At 35.2% G+C, this 21460-nt stretch overlaps 2 protein-coding genes across 2 annotated transcripts in view; both read right to left on the minus strand.

Annotated features, from left to right (window-relative positions):
• The window catches only part of LOC105208822 (60S ribosomal protein L30), a 134605-nt gene that overhangs the window by 38787 nt on the left and 74358 nt on the right, over positions 1 to 21460 (minus strand). The gene's annotated exons all lie outside the window — the stretch shown is intronic.
• On the minus strand, positions 15301 to 17543 carry LOC105208824 (uncharacterized). Its single transcript, XM_011178878.3, has 3 exons — positions 17020 to 17543; positions 16468 to 16963; positions 15301 to 16402 (listed from the first exon to the last, which is right to left on the minus strand). Exons 1-3 carry the CDS (start codon positions 17334 to 17336, stop codon positions 15392 to 15394), a joined length of 1824 nt encoding a protein of 607 aa, XP_011177180.3. The 5' UTR covers positions 17337 to 17543; the 3' UTR covers positions 15301 to 15391.

Raw genomic sequence — 21460 nt, forward strand, 5'->3', positions numbered from 1 at the left:
ATTTTAAATATTCTTTTAAAATTTAAAAATTAATAAATTAATAAATATATTTAAAATGAGAATATCCGGGTACTTATTTGACTGAAGTATAAGGGATAAATTGGGATCTTCGAAAAAAATCGAAAAACCATTAAAATAAGAGAAAACGTGAATTATGCCCTTATTTTCAGTAGTTTAGTATTAAAATCAATTTGGCAGAGTCGTAGGAAATTATTTCGATTTTAGGGGATAATTTCGGAAAACAGAGAAATTATTTTTTTTTTACTTTTGACTAAGTCTCTCGAAATATCCAATATATTATTAGTCCAATATATAGTCAAGTGTTGTACGGTGTAATGACTTACTTGTCAATAAAAATAATTAAAAATTTTAAATGTTGCAAATATTTCCGCAACCTTGGAAATATTTTATAATACACTTAAATATTTTATTCATTTATGTATAATTTAGCATATACTTATACCTAGAAACATACATAAAAAAATATATATTTAAGCACTTCCTTCGCTTATTGCTACCTGCGAAATTATGTTTATTGACAAATACTTTACGCTCTCATGCCCGATTTATTTTGTTTTGCTATTTTCTTTTTTGCCTTGTTTATTATTTTGTATTTACTTCTCTTTCACGCAAAATTTCCGTTGACTTTTTCCCATTCTACAATACATAGTTTGGCAAAAAGTATGCTTACAACGCAATTGCGCGTTTACTTAGCAATTTAACAATCATATACCCGAATACACATAATTTTTCAATACACACATACATTGGTATTTGTGGTTATGTTTTAACCCAGTGGAGCAGAGAGCAAGTTCTTTAAATAATTGGAATTTCACAATTTGAAAATCTGAGTACAGGGCGGAATAAATGTTAAATTTTTTTTTTGAGAAAAGAAAACGCTATTAATTTGTGGTTAAATTTCACGGGATCTCATGTTTGTTTAAGGTTAGAGGAGGTTATACCATATTATAGATCCAAGTACTTTCAAGATGTTCTCGAATTATATGTACCTCTCTCGCTATAAAACCTTTTAACTCTCAAACGTAATTTTTATATTACTTTTGTATTTTATTTAAAACTCGACTGAATCTAGAAAATTGTTTTGGGGTCCGAAAGAGTAAAAAGGTTCTATTCAGCCAGATCAAAAGAATATGAATGATATCTAATGCATGAAATTTCGCCACCATTTTCACTTAAGTATCATCTCTCAACTGTATTTTGTATATTCTTGTCATGATCTAACAGAACTAGCTACGGAACAACCCACAGACTTCCCCTAAAAAATAAAAAAATAAAAAAAATCCCTACAGGGTCTATAAAGCACTTACTCACATTCCATACATGAATGAGTACATTCTGTGAGCACTTCTGCTGATATTTCTATTCACTAACAAATTTAGCTGATGAAATATACAATATTATTGTTGTGGCTCCTATTTACGCAAATCATAGCGCGTGATTCACCAAATGGCAAGGCACAGCTTATCTATCAGCTGATAATACTCGTACGCCTGGTTGAGTACAATTGTTTGTATGTCTAAATGTGTATTGTCGGTTAGTCAGTGCGACTTTATTATTTGCACTGGGTCAAGCAATTAAGTGTGAAATTCAGTTGAATCATTTTAATGAGGAAACCCCACAAATACCGCATGAAAGTGCATTGGAATATGTGTGTTTGTAATTTATAGGTTACATGTGATTTTGCGAATCGATTGTAGAATTCAAAACAATAAACAATAAAATTGAACACTTGCAGAATAATAGCTGATAGTTGTAAATTGTTTATATTCTATTGTTTACTTTTCGTAGGAAATATATATGAAATATCGAGGTCATTTTATATGTAAATACTAGAGAAGTGGAAATATCTTGGAACTACCCAAAAATATATTTAAAAGTTCATATAAGGAATCAGGTTATTGAGCAATGATTTTGGCAGTGTCAAGCTTTTCTCAAGCTTAGATCGTTTGATATCAGATCGGTGGTTTTGCACGTCATATTTCCTCGAATTTTAATTATAAAGGGAGTTTTTTAGAGGTGTGGCTTTCAATGAAACAAACCATTTTTTCGATATTGTTTTTTTATTTATACTCAATTTAGTTTATCAATTCAGATTGACTCCGGACATACGACCCCAATTGCTTTGCAATTATTAATCAATTATCCTAGGTCTATCGACTTTCATAACAGTTTATATGTAATTTTTAGGACAAATAGTTTTTTCTATGTTAAAGGCATGAATCTAACGTATTGGGTAGTAAACAAATGAATAATGAAAAATGTTCTATACATTCATATATGGTAGAATCTAAGTTCGGGTGATTTTTTCCTTTGTACTAGATTGAGTCATACCATTTTATTCTTTATTTATTTCGATTTAAACTTTTAATATATTTAAGCTATCAAAAAATCACCTCAAATTGAAAAGAACTACAACAAGTAAGGAAGGGCTAAGTTCGGGTGGAATCGAACATTTTATGTATGTATGTATGTGATTGGCGTTCAACCGTTTAGCCGGTTATAGCAGAAACGATGAGAGCGCGCCACTCCTCTCTTTCCTTCGCAGTTCGGCGCCAGTTGGAGATTCCAAGTATAACCAGGTCGCTCTCCACCTGGTCCCTCCAGCGGAGTGGAGGCCTTCCCCTTCCTCGGCTTCCTCCGGCGGGTACTGCATCGAACACATTCAGGTCTGGAGTGTTTTCGTCCATTCGAACAACATGACCTAGCCAGCGTAGCCGCTGTCTTTTTATTTGCTGAACGATGTCAATGTCGTCGTATAACTCGTACAGCTCATCGTTCCATCGTAAGCGACTTGTAGAGCTTGATTTTGGTTCGTCGAGAGAGGACTTTACTGTTCAATTGCTTACTCAGTCCAAAGTAGCACCTGTTGGCAAGAGTTATTCTGCGCTGGATTTCGAGGCTGACATTGTTCGTGTTGTTGATGCGAAATTATCTACGACCTCGAAGTTATGACTGTCAACAGTGACGTGGGAACCAATAATTGATTTGATTTTATTAATATAACACACAATTTGACCCACTTATTCTGCAAACGTATGTCATAAAGTCCATTGAAAGTTTGAAAACCCTAATATTAGGTATATGGGAGCTAGGTGAAGTTATGACCCAATTTCATTAATTTTTGGCAAAAAGATATATTATTATAAGAAAAATATTCCCTCTGAATTACTATAAAATAACTGAGAGACTTACCTATATTTTCGGTACAGAATGTATTAGAAGCTCTAAGATACTCATGTTCGTCGATGGGCCTTTGGGGCGACGATTTTGAGAAGGGACGATACCTTACTTTACATATTGTAAAATAAACGATTCAGATCGACTTCAAAGGTTTGGTATATGAGAAGTAGGCATGGTTGTAAACCGATTTGACCCACTTTCAAAAAGTATCATTGGGATGCAAGGAAAATGTTATGAACCGAATTTCATTGAAATTGGTCGACTAGTTTCGGAGATATGGTTTTTGACCCATAAGTGGGTGGAGCTTCGCCAATTTAAAATTTTGTATACCAATTTGAATGTAGCCATTATGTGCTTTCTTCATGATGACATTTAGAGATTCTGGTGTTTTCCTTGCTGAATTAAAGCATTATTAGTGTTTTTCAACATAACTTTTGTATGGGGGTGGGCGTGGTTATAATCGGATTTCTCCACTTTTCAACTGTATAAGGAGTGACTTAAAGAAATTACTCTACAGAGTTTGCTTGATATAGCTTTAGTAGTTTACGAGATATGTGCACAAAATTTAATAGAGGCGGGGTCACGCCCACTTTCCCAAAAAAAATGCATCCAAATATGCCCCTTCCTAGTGCGATCCCTTGAACCAAATTTTTTTAGGTGTACAAGACTATTATACTATCTAAGCAATTTGTTGGGAGAGTATAAAAAACTACAAATTCAAAATACAAAAAATCCCAACGAATTCCAAACTAATGAAGTGTAATTTTTTTCGGTAATGCTTATCAAGCCGATAAAAGCTATAATGTAGCTGCCTAAATACTCGTTGGCATGCATTTTTATTTATTACAGGTGAAATGGAAATTAAATAATTCCAATTGATAAACATAAACTCATTAATAATTCGAATAATAAATGGTTTTTGCGCGCACTAAAATAAAATTAATTTCGCACAAAGTTTGATAACTCGGCATTTTGTTATGAATTAATCGAATCATGAATGCAAAAATATTGCGGCCAACTTCACCCACTTTACTCTACAAACAAATGCGTGGAAGCTGAATATTCTTTGACTGGAAAAAAGCGTGCGGAGGTCGACGATTTGTGGGCGCATAAATAATTCTCGGAAAAAAACTGCGCAATTAAACAAATTGGCGCATATCAGACATGAAGAATGCCACGAACAAAAACAATGTGGAACATTGAGCAAACAGGTTGAAGATTGGAGAATGAAGAATGAAAGTGGGAGCAGGTGTGTTTGTCAACACGAGAGCGGTTGCGGCGCTATCAAATGGTACCAGCTGCTGTTGCCGCTGCTTCTGCTTGTTGGCAAATATACCATGCTCTCAATCAAAACAAGAGCACGTTCGCCTTGCTGATTACCAAACAATTAATAATAACACTAAATATGAAAGAAAAAAATTACAACAATAACAATAACAATTAATAAAGATACCACTTCATTGCAGAAGAAGCACAGCTGAACCTAAAACTGTCACTTTTAACATATTTATATTTTTGGTTGGTATACATAAATATATTTTTACTTACATTATATTTTTATATGAAAATCCTTATCGGAACATTTAGTAATGAGAATACAGTATTCGGAAGAACAGAAAAAGTAGATACTCAAAATTGAAACACAAAAACTCCTTAAAATTTAAAATAAAACCTCAAATCCAATTTCAAATACCCTCGTGGAGACGACGTGTACGATTAGTTTCACAATATCTTAGTGAATTAAACTTTAAACTTTTCTTCTTTTATATACTACTTCTTAGTAAATAACCAATAAAATTTGATCAAGTTGGGTCACGAAGGGTTACAGGATTATCTTGTCTGGTTTTCAGTCGGCTCAGTTTCAAATATTTTCTTTCTGTTGCTAAACCTTTTAAAAGGATTACTCATCAGTGACTTTTTTAAATTCCAGAGCCCCTTTTTTTGGAGACGTGTGTGACTTACAGACCTCAAGTCTGTTTTCGATATACCCTCAGCTGGAAAACTAGAACTGGCAGTTGTTTAGACCAAAGTGTATACGAGTTTCAGCTACACAGAGATGATTGCAAAATAATAAAGGAACTATCCAATCGAGTAATGATAAAATATGAACGGTTTCTTTTAAAGTTTACCAGACTTGCAATTTGCAACAGAGATTAAAAATTCCTAACTAGTCCCGAGCGCACAATCAGTGAGCTCTGCAGATCAACAGCATTCTTATTGATATATGTTAGAAGTACTATGAAACAAATGTATATAGAGAATTCACAACAACCAACAAACTGAGTTTCCAACCATCCCTTAAGAACTCCACTGCTTTGTAAAACTCTGTAAAGCACGTAAAGACCGCATCAAGTGGGAAGTTTGAGCGAAATATGTATTTGGTGGATATCTGAATCATGTTACCACGTCACTTTCTGCCTTAGCCTTTACCCAAATAATGCAATATTAGGCAATTCACAAGCTTTGTTGTGTCTTATGTCATATTTTAATACTCTTAAAATACGACACTTGTGAGCACCCTTAACTGTTGTATGTCATATTTTGTCATATTTCTACACTTAATCATAGCGATTTTTGCTGAGGCCAAAACCAGATATATGTCCGTATTTTCCAGATATATGCAATGTGCGGTATAAATCGGTTGACAAGTGTTCGGGCAGAAGGGCACGAGCAAAACCGACCACTGACCGACCCAAAAAACCGGTTCTTCACAGAAAACCGACTGCCCACTCGTCGAAGTTTTGCCCCTAAACGTCCCAAAGCCCCACCCACCGACCGCCGACACTGCCACGAGTGTGTCCCTAAAAAACCGGTTCCAAAAAGTAACCGGTTACTGCAGTACTAGGCATATGCCGAAAAAAACCGAAAAAATTCGGCAGCAAATGGGTAGGGGTATAGAATAGCGAACTCAAGAAACATACCACGCAGTGTTGTATCAGTCATATTTTAATTTTGCATGTGAAACAACAACAGTGTTGGTATGAATAAAAAAATATGACAATATGACGATATGACACAATATGGCAACTTGTGAATACCCTATATGTTTAGATTGAAATCATAAAAAAATTCACTGAAGTAAGTCAATATCATCCCACTCAAGTCAAATAGAATCGGCAAAGTAGAGGTAATTATATTCTCTAAAATGAACAATTTTTCCACGTAAGTAGAGATTGATCGATAAATCTATGTATTTATATTATATAAATAAAAGTGTTACAATTTTCATTAATATTTTATTACTAAGCCATACAAATCTTGCAAAAAAAAATATTATGACCAGATTTTTTAAACACCTATTTCCTTTGCTGGTTTAATGGTCTTTTTTGGAAGGTGCTTCCATTATTTAAAAAAAACTTTCAAAGAATTCTGGTTGGAATACACAAAATTTCGTAAAAAAAACACAACTAAATATAGCGCTCACCTGTACCACAACAACAACAACAAGCTCAATTGCAAAATTCATCAAACTACAATGTTTATTTCACACCAAAAATAAATTCGTCTGGGGAAAAATATTCATAACATTTCATTTATTTGCACATTCAAGCGGAATAAACGCGAACAAAATTGTGAATGAACAGACAGATATCTGCACAATTAGTGCAAATAATATGGCAGCAAGTTATTTAGTAAAACAGCCACAACAACACTTATGCTTTATAAACAACAATTTTTTTGAAATTAACAAAATATTTAGTTAAATACATACATATGTACATATGTAGGTACAAATATTTTTTTTTTGTATGCCTCAAACACAAATTTGATTTCATTTAAATATATATATGTATGTGCGAGTATGTATATTTATTATGACATGCCTGCTTGTGTGTGTGTGTGTGTACGCCGAAATGCGTGCTTTCAAAACGCCAAATGCGTTCGCTTGCTGAAATATTTGTATGAGGCAGATGAACGCTGCCCACAGCTGCCAAACTGAAGAACAAACGCAAAAGTTAATTGAAATATTGAGAACTAAAACTAAATTAAGTTAAATCTGTTTATACGCATGTATGTATGCATGTATGCATGTAAATATGTGTATTTGACAGCAGACGCTACCGTTTCCACGTGTCAGAGAGATTTGTACGTGAGTTTGTACATATTTTCGATATTGCAAGACAAATGTTTAGCAATATGCGAACACACATATTTATGTGTATATATCTAAATATACATTGTACTTAGGTAATTATGTTGTAGCAAAAGCATTCCGCATTGCATTGACGTTTAACGCATGAGAAATATGGGAAATGAAGCATTTTCGCTCATATTTTTCGGTATAATCTCAAAGGTATTGGAGACAGGCCACCAAGCAGGCCATGCATGTTTTACGAAATATATGAAAGCTCGAAGGAAAATATGTTGGCATCGAAAATTCCGAAATTATTGGTAGAATATGCGAATATACCATACTACTACTATATTATAAAATGAAGGTACATAACCACACTCTCTCAAAAATAGTTAAGAGATAGTAAGGAGTGGCTAAGTTCGATTGTAACCGAAGATTTTATACTTTCGCAATATTCGGCATAACGTTCACTAGAATAACTATAATCACAATATATAGTATATGGACCGTTAGACCGTTTTTACTAATTTTCACCACTCACACCATATCCAAGATTATATAGTTAATTTAATTTTGCTAAGATATCTTACATATTAACCGATATATGTATATGGTATAAAATTTACCGTAAATTTGAAATTATTATTATTTATATTAGGTATATGGGGGATTTTGCGATTTTGCCCAATTTTTGCACAGAGGCACATTAGGAGTAAAAAGAGATCGCCTTTGAATTTCTTTAGAATATCAGAGAGATTTAATTATATTTTTGGTAAAAATAGGTCGCAAACACTGAAGTTCTCATGTTCGCTTTATGGGGCCTTGAACATTTAGTCCGATATAGTCCGATTTCGGTGATTTTAAGATGGGTGATGTCACACTAGAACGCAATATTTTTGAAGATTTTTCCGATATCTGCACTGGTGCTTAATTTATAGATAGGGAAGTGAACGAATGAGATGGCCTTCGAAATTGTCTTATATGAGATGTAGTTGTGGTTGTGAACCGATTCCAAAAAATTGTTTCGAAGTGAGTTTCGCAGAAATCAGTTTCGAATTGTTCCTAAGATATAGTTTTTCACCCATACGTTTGCGGCACCACGTTCATTGTCCATGCTTTATAACAATCAGACTCCAGCCCTTCTCTACGAGGGCTGCTATATATATTTCTGGCCTAATAATGAAAATAGGAATATTTATCAACGAAAATGGTTTTATTGTTTTTTAAAATATTCTCAATCAAGATTTATATACTTTTGCATGCGCTCAAACCAATTTTCGAAGCACTTTTTTTGAGCCTTTTTTGAGCGATTGTCAAATTGTGCGGGATCCAACGAGAACAAACCTTTTTTACGGCCAGGTGTTCATGCAATATCGAATGTCTGCTGGTGGGAGAAATGCATAGGCATGCCTCTATCTGAAGGTATGTTACATGACGGTCTTGCATTATCAGTTCACGTACGGCATCGATGTTTTCTGGCACAACGGCAGTTTTTGGACGACCTTCACGGAATTCGTCTTTGAGCGAGCGTCGGCCACGATTGAATTCGTTGTACCAGTTTTTCACAGTGCTATAGGATGGTGCTTCATAGCCATACAAAGATTTTAGTTCATCGATACACTCTTGTCGCGATAATCCACGTTAATTCCATTTTTTGGCCGAGATGAATTTTTTAATTCCCTGTAAATATTTAAAACAATTCACGATTAAATGACAAAACGTTCTGAGTGATGTTATGCTAAAAAATGTCAAACTTTCCAATGGAAATGTCAGATTGCACCTGGCAACACTTAGTGTTGCCTAGGCCAGAAATATACAGCCTATACAGAAATATATAGCAGCCCTCATACCATCCGAACAAAGAGACTTAGAGATTTTTAACTCAACTTATCATCCTGATCACTTTGGTATTTATAACTACCTATCTAACTCGTTCAAAATATTATTAAATAAATTAATACATTTAGAAAATTAGGATTAATTTTTCGAATAAAACTTACATTTAAAGACATTAGATTGGCTAATAAGCACCAATTGGAAATAAAATACAATTCTTAAGAGTGGTAATATCCGACCATCCAAAAAGACATGTCCACTACGAATTTATAGCGCTTTATTATCTACACTCATATAAACCCAGAAGGGTAAACGAGTAAAAAAACTTATTCAAAATTTAAAAGGTTTAAATAAATATCCCAAAATAAATAATTTAGTTCCACCACCCAACTCTTCAACTCTTTTCTTTTTCAATTACGCCGAAACATTGCGCTGATTAATGCATTACAAGTGTAATTATTTCATAATTTCGTGTCAGTTAAATAACACCTTCTGGCCTTCAGAAAAGCTGATCCGTGCACTTTTTGTAAACAATTAATTTCGAATTTAATCCATTTAAGAATTTTAAAATCCATCGATCAAAAACTTTTTAATACCATCACTTTGGCGTTTGAAAGCAATTAAAAGCGGTGCATGGGAAATGGGGAAATTTCAAACCACCCAAAGTCAGCGCTTGCAGAACATTTAGTGTCGCCGCCATACCATGTCAACCGCAATCAATCATAAATTCAACTCGTACGCCCACATAGTGCAAGTACATCCCCAAATTGTTTCGTGGACTTTTTTGTGTGCTCGCATTGTGTAAATAACCATTTCTTAAATATTTATACATATATACACAGTCATTATGTGTTTTATGAAATATCTTTTAATCGCTTTTGGCGCCTTTATGTGTACTTAAACTCTTCCGGCAATCGGAGCAAAAAAACATTGAAAACAAACTCGGAATGCGTTTGACACGCAATTTCGTTATTAAAATTCTTAAAGAAATTATTTTCGTACATTGGAATTAAGTTTTTTTATTTATGTCATCAAAGCTTTTGTTGGGTTAATTAATTTTTTTATGGAAATACATACTTTTTTAGACGTTGGGGGTAAAGTACTTCAAAGATTCAAATGTATTCATTAATAGGCTTTACGACATTATAAACATTTTCAATATATATTATAAAACTATTAAAATATATTTAGAAATTGTCTTAATAACAGTAAATCGATTTCTGGTTGTACATATAAAACAACTCAATAAGTGGCGCTGTTGCTCGAAATGTTTATAAAGCCATTATTTATGGTTCGATATTCATAATTTTCAAAATAAATATTTTTTTGTGACAAAGCTGAAAAATATCCCGTAGATTGATGAACTTCCATCGGTATTCATTTGAGCTCTGGTAACCTTAACTTGATGTTCTAAAGGTCTAACTACCATTCATTGTATTTAGAGTTCAAATTTATTTCTATCAAGGAAGTAGAGGAATTATATTGGGTACGTCACAAGTCACAAATATGAAGAAAAATCCGTATCTCCTAAATTTTATTCTAACGACGACCACTTTTAGCAGTAATATATTTTCTGCAACCTTGAAATACTCCTGCACTCAAATATTTTCTTTCTTTTGACGTCATTCTTATATATTTATATGTACTTTAGTATGCACATTAGGGTGGCTTGTTATATTTTAAATGAAATTTCTTTAGAAATGGTGATGAAATCGATCGGCTGCAATGAAACTCGGTAGCGCAGCCAACTTCTGCCTGGTTCGCATTACAGTAAGCAATGCGTTAATGAAAGATACTCCAATTTAAGTACTTGTTATTATTCAGTGTAATAATCGGCTGTTTTAAGACAAAAAAAGTGAAAATGTTGCCACCTGTTCAAATTTTTTTGTCCTAAAACTATATGAGGCAAAAATTGTACAATTTAGGCTGCAAAAGCAAAATATTTAAACAAAGCTGAAATTAAAAATATTTTTGAGGAGAGTTGCCACAATGGCTTGGGTAATGTAAAGCAAATTTTACAACTCAAGTAAAAAACTGAAGAAAAACTGAAAACTTACAGCTTGAACTTCAAAACATTTTAAATTAGGGTTGTCACTGATTTAGATTTCTATTTCTGAATAAATTTTTAAATATAAATTAGAAAATAAGATTAAAACACAGTTCACAAACTGACGAGATTTAAGAATGCTGACAGTTAAAAATTGAAAATATTTTTCCCTTTTTTTCAAAAAAAATACACAAATAAAACACTAAAGATCTGGCCACCCTAATGTCAATATGCATTAGTAGCACCCGCAATTGAACTTTTGTTTTACCATTTTTATTTCGCCAATTATAAGCCTCAAATTAATTACAACCCCACCCAATTGCATGCATTTGGCATTCTAGTCTTCCGGACGATTAAGTCCGAAAGCGGAAGTAAAAAATTATGTACTTACGTAGCCAAACACACAGTCGCATATACCAACGCCCTTCGATCAGCTTAACTCAGCCAAAAATACAAAAAAAAAGTAGAGGAAAAAGGCAAACAAAAAGGAGGAAGTAAAACACAGAGCCAAAATTACAAATTACAACAAAGCTAACGAATCCACCGCCGCCATATGTTTGTACCCGCATACTGATATTATACTTGCGGCCTTCTGGTGCTCTGCTGTGTGTGGCCTTTGGATAATGGTTGGAGGCAGCATGGTGGCAATTAAAGCACTTGATCCACTGACCTGTCATGTATCCGCCGATAAGTGTGTGTGCTTGCGTGTCGCCCTCGAACAACGCCATCCGTTTACCAGCGACCGACCGACCGATTTTCCAATACACCCACAACATTGTTACGTGCAATGGAGTCTCCCTTACCGCTACGGCGACGAATATTCGTGGACATTGGAGGAAACCATTCAACGTCGGTTTTAAATTTAATTTCACACATTCAACGTGCTTACAAACAGCCACCCATACATGAGAGTGGTGCAATTGTGACCATTGCTACGAGGGTAGCTGTTGAGTGCTGAGGTCTTCAAATGGGTACTCATGTCCTCCTAAACATTGACAACGTTATTAATGGCTAAATAATTAACAGCGGCGTAAAGCGTAAATGCTAATGATGGCATTGCTGTCTTTCGGTAAGGCAATATTGTACGGTCGATAGCTAATAAGTAACCGTTAGAAAAATCATTTACTTAGATTTTCATTGAATTGGAGACCGTAACCTCGAAAATTGTTATTAATAATGATATTGATACTTATGTATGTTGCTTAGTATATTTAAAACATATGTATTATTGGGGTTTGGAACCCTTTCTGTATATTACCCATAGCATTAATATAGAAATGCCTATGAAAATACATTTTTGTGTTCGATCCCAAAGCTCAAAACTGATGTGAATTTGGAGGGTCTAAAAATATAATTGTTAAAGAGAGCAAGTAAAAACCGAAAGATCTCCAAACTCTCAGTATTCAAAAGATCAGCAATCGGAATAAATTTTGGAAAAGATCTTAAAAACACTTCAGGATTTTTCTTAAGCTGGCACTGGTTCGAAACATATAGCGGAACCAACATCGTCCTCTCTTAGAACATCCATTTCAGAGATTTAAATTATTTACAATCAGAGAGCATTGCATTCGGGTCATGACCTAACCTAACAGTTTTAGTAGCCTTTCACCTAGTCTCCGTCTCTATACCTCAATGTCTACAGAAGAAGATCATCCGAGAATGTTAAGATTGTAGTTTTACGAGTACAGCTGGGTTTCTATTGCCTTATTTAACATCGGGATGCTGGAGCGAAAAATTAATAACTGACTGCAAACGGTTCAACCCATTTCCTACCTACAGCTTTTTAGAGAAATTATTTCACATTCAGTTTTCTTACAAAATTTCCATTTGTTTAAAATTTTAACTTCTGAGTCTTCGTCTTACAGAAGTTGTAGATGTTCTGACCAGGCATTTCATAAAAGGCAACCTAACGGTCATACTAAAAATGTTGACGAATCAGTCAACACTTCCTTTCAACTTTCCAAGTGTGAGTCTTGCAACCTCTATACCTAACCTAACCTAATAGCCTTATTACGAAAGTAAAATCTCAAGCTCTTATTACTGCCGATTTCTATATACAGCAATCGATGTTAAAAGTGTTATTTGCCAAACAATTTCATTCAGTTCCACAATGTCCGTGATCCATGTACCTAGCTATATCGTCCAATTAAAACCAGCAACAGCAAAACCGAAGCAATATGGTCACCAACGACAATAAAAGCGATAAATGCAACCATTTCACATACCATCGAAGCCATTCAAATGAGTCTCTACAGCACTAGTGGCGACACATCTTTGACCCATTATTTTCCGCATTCTCTGTATTTTCTTTCACCCTTCAGTCAAGCGATTGAAGGAGGAGAGAGGAGTGAGGTGCAATCATTTCACCGCCCATAGGCGTTAAAATTATGCAAACACAACAAATAACTTGCTAATGAGGCGCCGTTGGATTTTTGCAAGACCAACGTCAAAAGGGTACCACTCAAAAGCAATAACAACAAGAGCGCTGTGCAACGAGCTCAAGGTGGCATGCAGGTCGCTAGTTGATGGTGAGAAATGCACACACACGCATAGGCAGAGACATGTCCAGCGGGGCTATCTTCAGGGACAAGTGAGTGCGGGGGTCGCCGGATGGAGGCGTAAACTCGTAAATTGGCATCGTACTCGTAGTGCATCGTCATGCACAGCACAAATGATTGAATCAAGTGCAACGTTAAATGTGCACACTTTCTATGGATGCACAACTACAAACAACAACAACAACCGACAAACACACACTCACACTCAATATACATACTAGAAGTGTGTTGTTAAATACTTTAAATGCACGTTTTCTTTTCATGATACTGACAAAAAAAGTATACTTTCTAGGTCAAAACACACACACACACACAGGCGCACACTTAGCTTTTTTGCTATTTTTATTCATCCTTATAGTATACAGTTTCGCCTTGAAATTGTAGTGGTATTTGAGTGTGTTATTCAATGCATTTAGCATTTTCAACTTTGAGCTGTAATTTATTGTTGTGTTTGTGTAGGGCGTGTCTTCACATAGAGTTGTTGACACGTGTCGTGTCGGGATATGTCGAATTCGTGTGCGAAAAAAAAGAAAATAAATAAATAATAAAAATAAATCATTTGAGTGCGAGAAAAGTGTATGGAACTGAAGTGGCGGTGACACTAATATACTAATAATCAATCCTTCACAAACCCTCTGTTGACCGCAAACAAGCAACCCTCTTTCGACCGCTATTTTTTCTGTTTTTGTTGCAAGCTTTTACGTTTTTTAAGACAACAATGGAAGCCGAGTAGTTTTCTGATTGTAGTAGCCATCTGCTGCCTTTTCGAAGACCCGTAAAACATTAAAATACGAGACCATTATGCCTTAAGGGGTTATCCCGTGTGATGGGCTCAAAAAATTAGAAAAGTGTTTTTTAAAAATTCCAAGTCGTTTTAAAGATACAGTAGTTAGAAGAAGGAGCTGTCCGAAAAGGTCTATTTACTGGTCGTAGGAGAAAAAATTCTCAGGCCATCATATGGGACATAACAGCCGATTCTACCGGGATTGACTCGGATTTTCGGATCCGACCAAGGGCTGTTCGCCGACCCAATACAGGGCATCACATATTTCTGCAGAAGAGAAAGAGATACAACTTTTCTACATACCAAACTCGTAGAGATCTTCTCTCTATAACAAGAACCCAAAAAAATTAAACAATCTACACCCTTGGACTAATAATTTTTTTCTGTGTCAAAGGTTATCCAATTGTTTGATTGAATAAAGCTCTTAAAGTAAAATCCAATTATATGTATGAGTAAAGCTCTTACTAACCGAAAGTGGTGCCAATAACGTTAAGCTCAGAAGACTTTGAGTATGTGTTTAATCACTAAGATATTCTGAGATTTTTAATGGAAGGTTGCATTTTTCAGGAATTTTCACACCAAACCTTCAAATATTACTTGACGACCTTTAGATCTAGAGTATAATCAAAGAGTATCAAATATTAACGCAAGTTTTGAGAAACTGAGGCGCTGAGTACATCGAACATTTCACTGTATTTTGCTTTCTTAAATATCAGTATGAATGTTTAAAGACCGCACAGTTTAAATAAGTATAGCTTGGAACTTTCACATGCCATAAATTGCAAATATTTTAGCTTAGCTTTTTAATTCCTTTTATTATAGATATTATATTTTGTGTATACATAACATGTTAGCGTCTTAACTGGGTGTTTAATAAGCCATGAAATGTTCTATTCCAGAAAATACTCTATTTTCAAGAACAGTTTTCTCAAAAACCGAACACGAAGTGACAAAATCTCCAAGCCAAAGACCAACAACGCAACAGCCAAACCAATACCAAGCATAGCAAATAAAGCATAATAATTCTCCAAAATAATGACATCAACCGCATCTGTATCTTCCACAATTTTTCGCGCGCCCAACTCTACCAGAGTCCAGCGCTTTAGCAAACCCGTCGAACGTATCCACCAAATCTCCTCCTCAAATTGGTCAATCAAAAACGAGTGTTTTGCCAAATACATGGTGATTTGAAAATTCATGAGATCTTTGCGCATCATTACAAAAAGGCCCGTCTTGTTCTGCTCTTTCTCGTAGTAATGCAAGTAATCGACTGGTTCAATTGCAACATAATTTCGCTTCGAGATATGCCGTATGTAATCGAAAGCATTCGTGCCGTTCAAGCGCTTTGTTGTAAACGCTGGTAATCTCTGCAAAAAAAGCACATCCGATAATAAATCGCGATTCATTTTCGACATAACGGTTGTGAAATTGCGCGCAACAAGTTCACTGAAATCTGTTGGAATGGGTGCAATCGTATCATGATGTGCATAGGTGAACAGCACACCCTGGTACACGGCGCGTATCAAGAGTGTAAAACATAACCAGGTGAGGAATAGTAGACGTCCATAATAGCGCATTGGAGTATGTGTCGTCGGCATGCCGAGTAATATAGCGAGGTAGTTCAAAAGCGGCTGCACATTCTGCTCAAAGCAGTGTCTGCAATATTTGGTCAATAGATAGCACAAGGCCCAGCATAGAAGGTAGGCGCACCAAATCAATAACCAAGTGGTCGTATCGAAAGGAAATATGAGCTCCTCAAGCGAATTCAAAAAATAAGCGTTCTTCGACAGACACAATATCTGTCGCGTCTGATAATAGCTGGCGACGCTTGAGACGATTTCGAGTAGAGCAGGCGACTGACCGATACTACCCAAACTCATATCGACCTCGCCGTCTTGTAGCTGAAGCAAGACATGTTGATATAAAATAATTATTTTCGAATTCGGAAGTTTTCTAAATAACTTACCATTCGGATCGCACCTATTTGAAATATATTATCCGGTGGCACCTTCACTTCGATGGTGAAGTTCAATATTTCACTCAACTGTAACAGCAGATGACCCTCAATACCACCCACAATTTGGCTGACGCCCCGCTCATCCGACTGCAAGTAGGCGAAAGGTGGTATATGCCAAATGGCAGCGCGCAAAACACAACCGTGGAAATTCTTTAATTTGCGTGGAAATAGTATCGGCTTTACGAAATCAGTGCCATTGAAACGACTTATAAGCACCGGTTCCACGCAACCGCAACATTGTTCCGTAAATGGAAAGTAAGAGTAGACCGTAATCTCACCATGTGAATTCTGTAACTGTACACTACAGTTAATCATCGCATTCGCCCAACAATAAGCAAAAATCTGCTTGAGATTGGACTGCGCAAAGGCGTCGCGCACTTGCAGAAAGATATAGTAGTACTCGTTGTAGTTGTTGTTACGCGTGTAGTACGCAACGTCAATCTCACTAGAATTGATAAAGTATTATATTATTGTCTAAAATTTAAATGAGTATCGACCCACCGAAATGCCTCATATGAATCCGTTAATATCATATTATAACGCCTCGAACCAATCACACGTTGCGTTGAGTTCTCTTGCAGCACCACAAAGCGCACCATCGATAGACCCCACATATGGAATAGCTTCTCCATGAGATTGTTATAGAAATTGCATGTGTGTCGATTGCGGCAGCATAAAGTGAGCGTGAAGAATGTGCCCATATGTAGCAGATGATTGTGTATGACTTGCATTGTCGCGTGTGCGGCCACGAGATTCGCATCGTCATCCTGTTCACCCGACTTGCTGTGATAGCTCAAGTACAACTCTGTAATGTTCATTTTAAGCCGAAAATATTATTATTTTTCCTGAAGATCCACGCGGCTTTATCATTGGAGTGCTACTAAATTAAATACCAAGTTATCTACTATTTATCAATAGCTCTATAATATAGTATACCTCACTTGAGCGTTGTTGTGAGTTGTTTACTCAACTTAATGTAGTATTAATCACATCATTAATTGAAATTGATTTAGTATTAAATTAAACAAAAACCACTTTATTTCTGTTAATAGTAATATTTTCCGGGAAACTTCAAAGTTCTTTTTATTTTAGTTTGTGCAATCAAACTGTCAGATTTGAATTTCCAGTGGTTGATTAGAATACAAAATGATCGTTGTCCATATACTGACTTAACCCTCTTTGTATAATCGAGTATTTACTTTTCCACTCTTTAAATTGAACAAGGAAGTAGGCTAATATATTATATATCATTTGACTAATGAGCACTAGGTAAATAATATGCTATCATTTGCACTTAATGAGTCCTTGAGACTTCAAAACAATGCATAAAAGGAAATGATAGATTATACTCGAGAGAAATATTTTTTACTCTCACCGATATTGTTGTTACACAGACTTACTCAAGTTCCGCAAAGCAGCTTTAAACGAAGAAACTGAAACCCGTTACCATTCGAGGCTATATTCTGATCTTGAAAATGAGTTGACAGAATACAGCAAGAATTGTCATCACTGGAATCTTCGCTGTTACTTCGTCCAGCATTATTTTTTCATCCAAGGGTTTGAAAAGTATATATTTCCTCTTGGTCTAACTGTGACCTCGAACTCCAATCGATCCAATAACGCACTGTAATATTGTTTATTGATTGTTTTACCAAGGTCAAGGTATTCAGTGAAAATAATTGCATATGAATCCCATGAATCCCATCATATGGCTAAACCTTGTCAATCAAATATTGTGTTTTCGAGCGTTTTGGACGACCTTCACCAAACAACAGTCAAGCAGAGCACTCTCTATTGCCTACAATAGTGTAGAGATGTTTCCAATTCCATTTCATCCATTGTCACAAATTTCTGCAGAATTCAAAGAATCCGTAATGCATTTCTTAGTAAACTTGAAAATTGCTATCAGTCGAAGAATTCCTCTATTTACAGCTACACTATTCATATGAATTTGAATTTTTGCATTTTTCTTATCACACATTCATTGCTTTCAATTTGCTCGTACAATTTCTTTGTAAAAAACGTAACGGTTAATATGAATGAATGAATGAATATATTGTTGAAGTGTGAAAATCTGCATTGCAAATTCCACATTCACTTTGAATTCAAAACTGACAGTTCTCAATACTACGGAAATGATGCTGTGGGCGAATACGATGAATGGAAAAATGGATGCCTGTACTATAAAGGGTGCTCTGAAGCGTACGATGATAGACAGCTAAATTGTAGACGAACAAAATTTTAGTAGGAATAAGTCATTATGCTGTTTCTGCTCCGAGAATTGGTTAATTGATATGTTATATTCACTTGAATTCTGCTTCTGTTCTTAATTAGTATGTGTTGGGAATTTTCTAGGGAATTTGAAGAAAAATATAGATTGTAAATAGTGGAAGCATTAAGAGGAGGTTTTCAGCAGAAATAGTTTCGAATATAAATAACAAAAAGCTTTAAAATGATTGGTATAAACTGCTTTAAAGCATAATAGTAAATGTGTTAAAATATGAAAAAAGCTGGGGAAATATATATTAGAACTACTGGTATAAATGATACTTTCAACAGCTACAAATTTCATACAAATTACCTTCCGTAACTCGGAAGTCACTTTAACTCGAAGTTTTATTTTCGATTATGGTGATTTGAGTTAGGGAAGTTGAAATGTATTTGAATCTGGTCAGAAAGACAGAATATAACCTTGTCTATCAGATATAGAAATAAACACAATTTTAAAGTTCGACGATTTGTAATAAAATCTGTATTTTTTGGAATATTTTTGGTTACTTAAATATCACATTATATTATATATAACCTTCAATGCTATACCCACTTAAGTGCCTTATCAAGCCAACTAGCATACAATAGATCATACACGTATAAAAATGCAGACTCTCTGACATACTTTCCACAATTTAAATAATGGCAAAATTAAATTTATTCAAAAACCACAAATGCCCATTCATAAAATTTCATTGCAGAAATTTAGAACACTTGCACTGTCGCTTGAAGAAAACCAAAAAACAAAAAAAAAATACAACAACAGCGACGCAATGAAATGAAATGAAACGAAAGTGTAGCAAATGAAATTGTTCAATTGATGAGACAGTGGCGAATCGCATTTGGCAAATCAGCAAACGTGCGAAGATGGACAAACAGACAGACAGACAGTGGCACACAACTTATCTTAGCGTGAATTTTTGTCATCAGAATGGCAATTGAAGCGACGATAGTGCTAGTGAAAATGTCATCAATGTTAATGAAAGTGTTGCCAATGAGCGACAAACACATGAGTACACACGCATACACACACACACACACACACACACACTTTCGCTTACAAACGCCGAACACTAATGACCGCATTCGCAAAAGAATTTTCACTTATCGAGACCAATAAAAGCGAGTGCCATGACAATTGCAGAGATGATTTGGCATAAAAAAAAAATATTAGAATAGAAGAAAGAAAACTAAAAAATAAATAATTATTATGGTCAGCATGCGTCAGCGAAATCAAAATCAAAATCAAAGTCTAATGCTGTCAACGAAGTAATTGTTGTAAATATAGTTGACTAAATACGAATATGAATACGAGTATACAATTATGACTAAACAAAACGCGACCAATTGACATTGATTTGCAATCTTTCTGCTGCGACAAAAGAAAATTTCATTGCTAAGTGTCAGCTAGCTGTTAATTTTTTCTTCTGTGCTCCGTACTGTTTTCATAGAAAGTAAAAGGAAAATACGAATGAGTAAGCGAAAAGAAAACATCAAAAGACTTAATTAAGCTGCTTTATGGGCTGATAGAAGAATCAGTCAAAGAAGTGTGAACTTAAAAAACATTGTACATTATATGAATCAGTTAATTCAGTCAACTACCTACCATAAGTAAAGCTAGTATGTAATAAAAACTGCAAGATTTTTAATACAAATAATTTTAGAAGATTTCTTAAAATTTCCGATGAATAAATAGTAGCGCAAATGTTTAATTAGGCACAGAATTATTATCTGACTTTTCTGACTAAATTAGGTCAATAAAAATTTATATTTTATTTTGACATAATAGATTTTTTGAAATTTTTGAATTAGTAAGAACACAAATATCACATATATCATTCCCCTCTAGAGAGGAGTGGAATATGGGAAAAGTGGACAAAGATTCAGCGATAAGTATCTACACGGACGGGTCAAAACTAGACAAACGAGTTGGAGGTGTGGTATTCTCAGAAAAACTAGATACCAGAATCGCCTTCCGGCTACCGGATCATTGCAGTGTGTTCCAAGCAGAAATCACTGCAATTAAAAAAAGCCTTCTCGTTCTGTCAAAAAGAGTGTTAGCGGCCAGACAGTTATTCATATTCCCGGATAGTCAAGCGGCTTTAAAATCATTAAAGTCGCATAGAATATCTTCTAAGAAAGTGAAAGAATGCTTGGATTTATTATTGACAATGACGTCATATTTCACGATACACCTACAATGGGTCCCAGGACATAGTGACATGCCTGGGAACTGTGTAGCAGATGAACTAGCCAGACTAGGCACTACACTGCAGTTGGAGGCCGATAAAGAGGCAATCTATGTATATACCTCTGGCAACCTGCAAATATTTAATCGATAAACATGCAGTAGATACGGCTGAATCACAATGGAAACAAGTAACGACTTGCTCCGTAAGTAGACAAACGTGGCCAGAGTGGAACAAGAGCCGTACTTGCCGCTTACTGAAATTTAAGAGGAATGAAACAAGAACCCTTATAGGGGTGTTAACGGGACACTGTCTGATTGGGAGACACGCCAGCAGACTAGGCCTACCTTTCAATGATTACTGCAGGAGCTGCCAAGAAGAAGAAGAAACGATTACACACCTTCCTTGTGGATGCAAGGCTCTGTACAGAAAAATAATCGCAACTATTGGACGCGGTTTTCTCGAGGATGTGGGCGAAGTTG

This window comes from Zeugodacus cucurbitae, chromosome 5 (genome assembly GCF_028554725.1).
Source record: "Zeugodacus cucurbitae isolate PBARC_wt_2022May chromosome 5, idZeuCucr1.2, whole genome shotgun sequence".
NCBI classification, from domain to species: Eukaryota; Metazoa; Arthropoda; class Insecta; order Diptera; family Tephritidae; genus Zeugodacus; species Zeugodacus cucurbitae.

Coding starts and splice junctions, on each gene's coding strand:
- LOC105208824 (XM_011178878.3), bottom strand. CDS start 17,336: ATGAACATTACAGAGTTGTACTTGAGCTATCACAGCAAGTCGGGTGAA. Junction 16,964..17,019: donor GATTCATATGAGGCATTTCG/GTGGGTCGATAC, acceptor TATCAATTCTAG/TGAGATTGACGTTGCGTACT. Junction 16,403..16,467: donor AAATAGGTGCGATCCGAATG/GTAAGTTATTTA, acceptor GTCTTGCTTCAG/CTACAAGACGGCGAGGTCGA.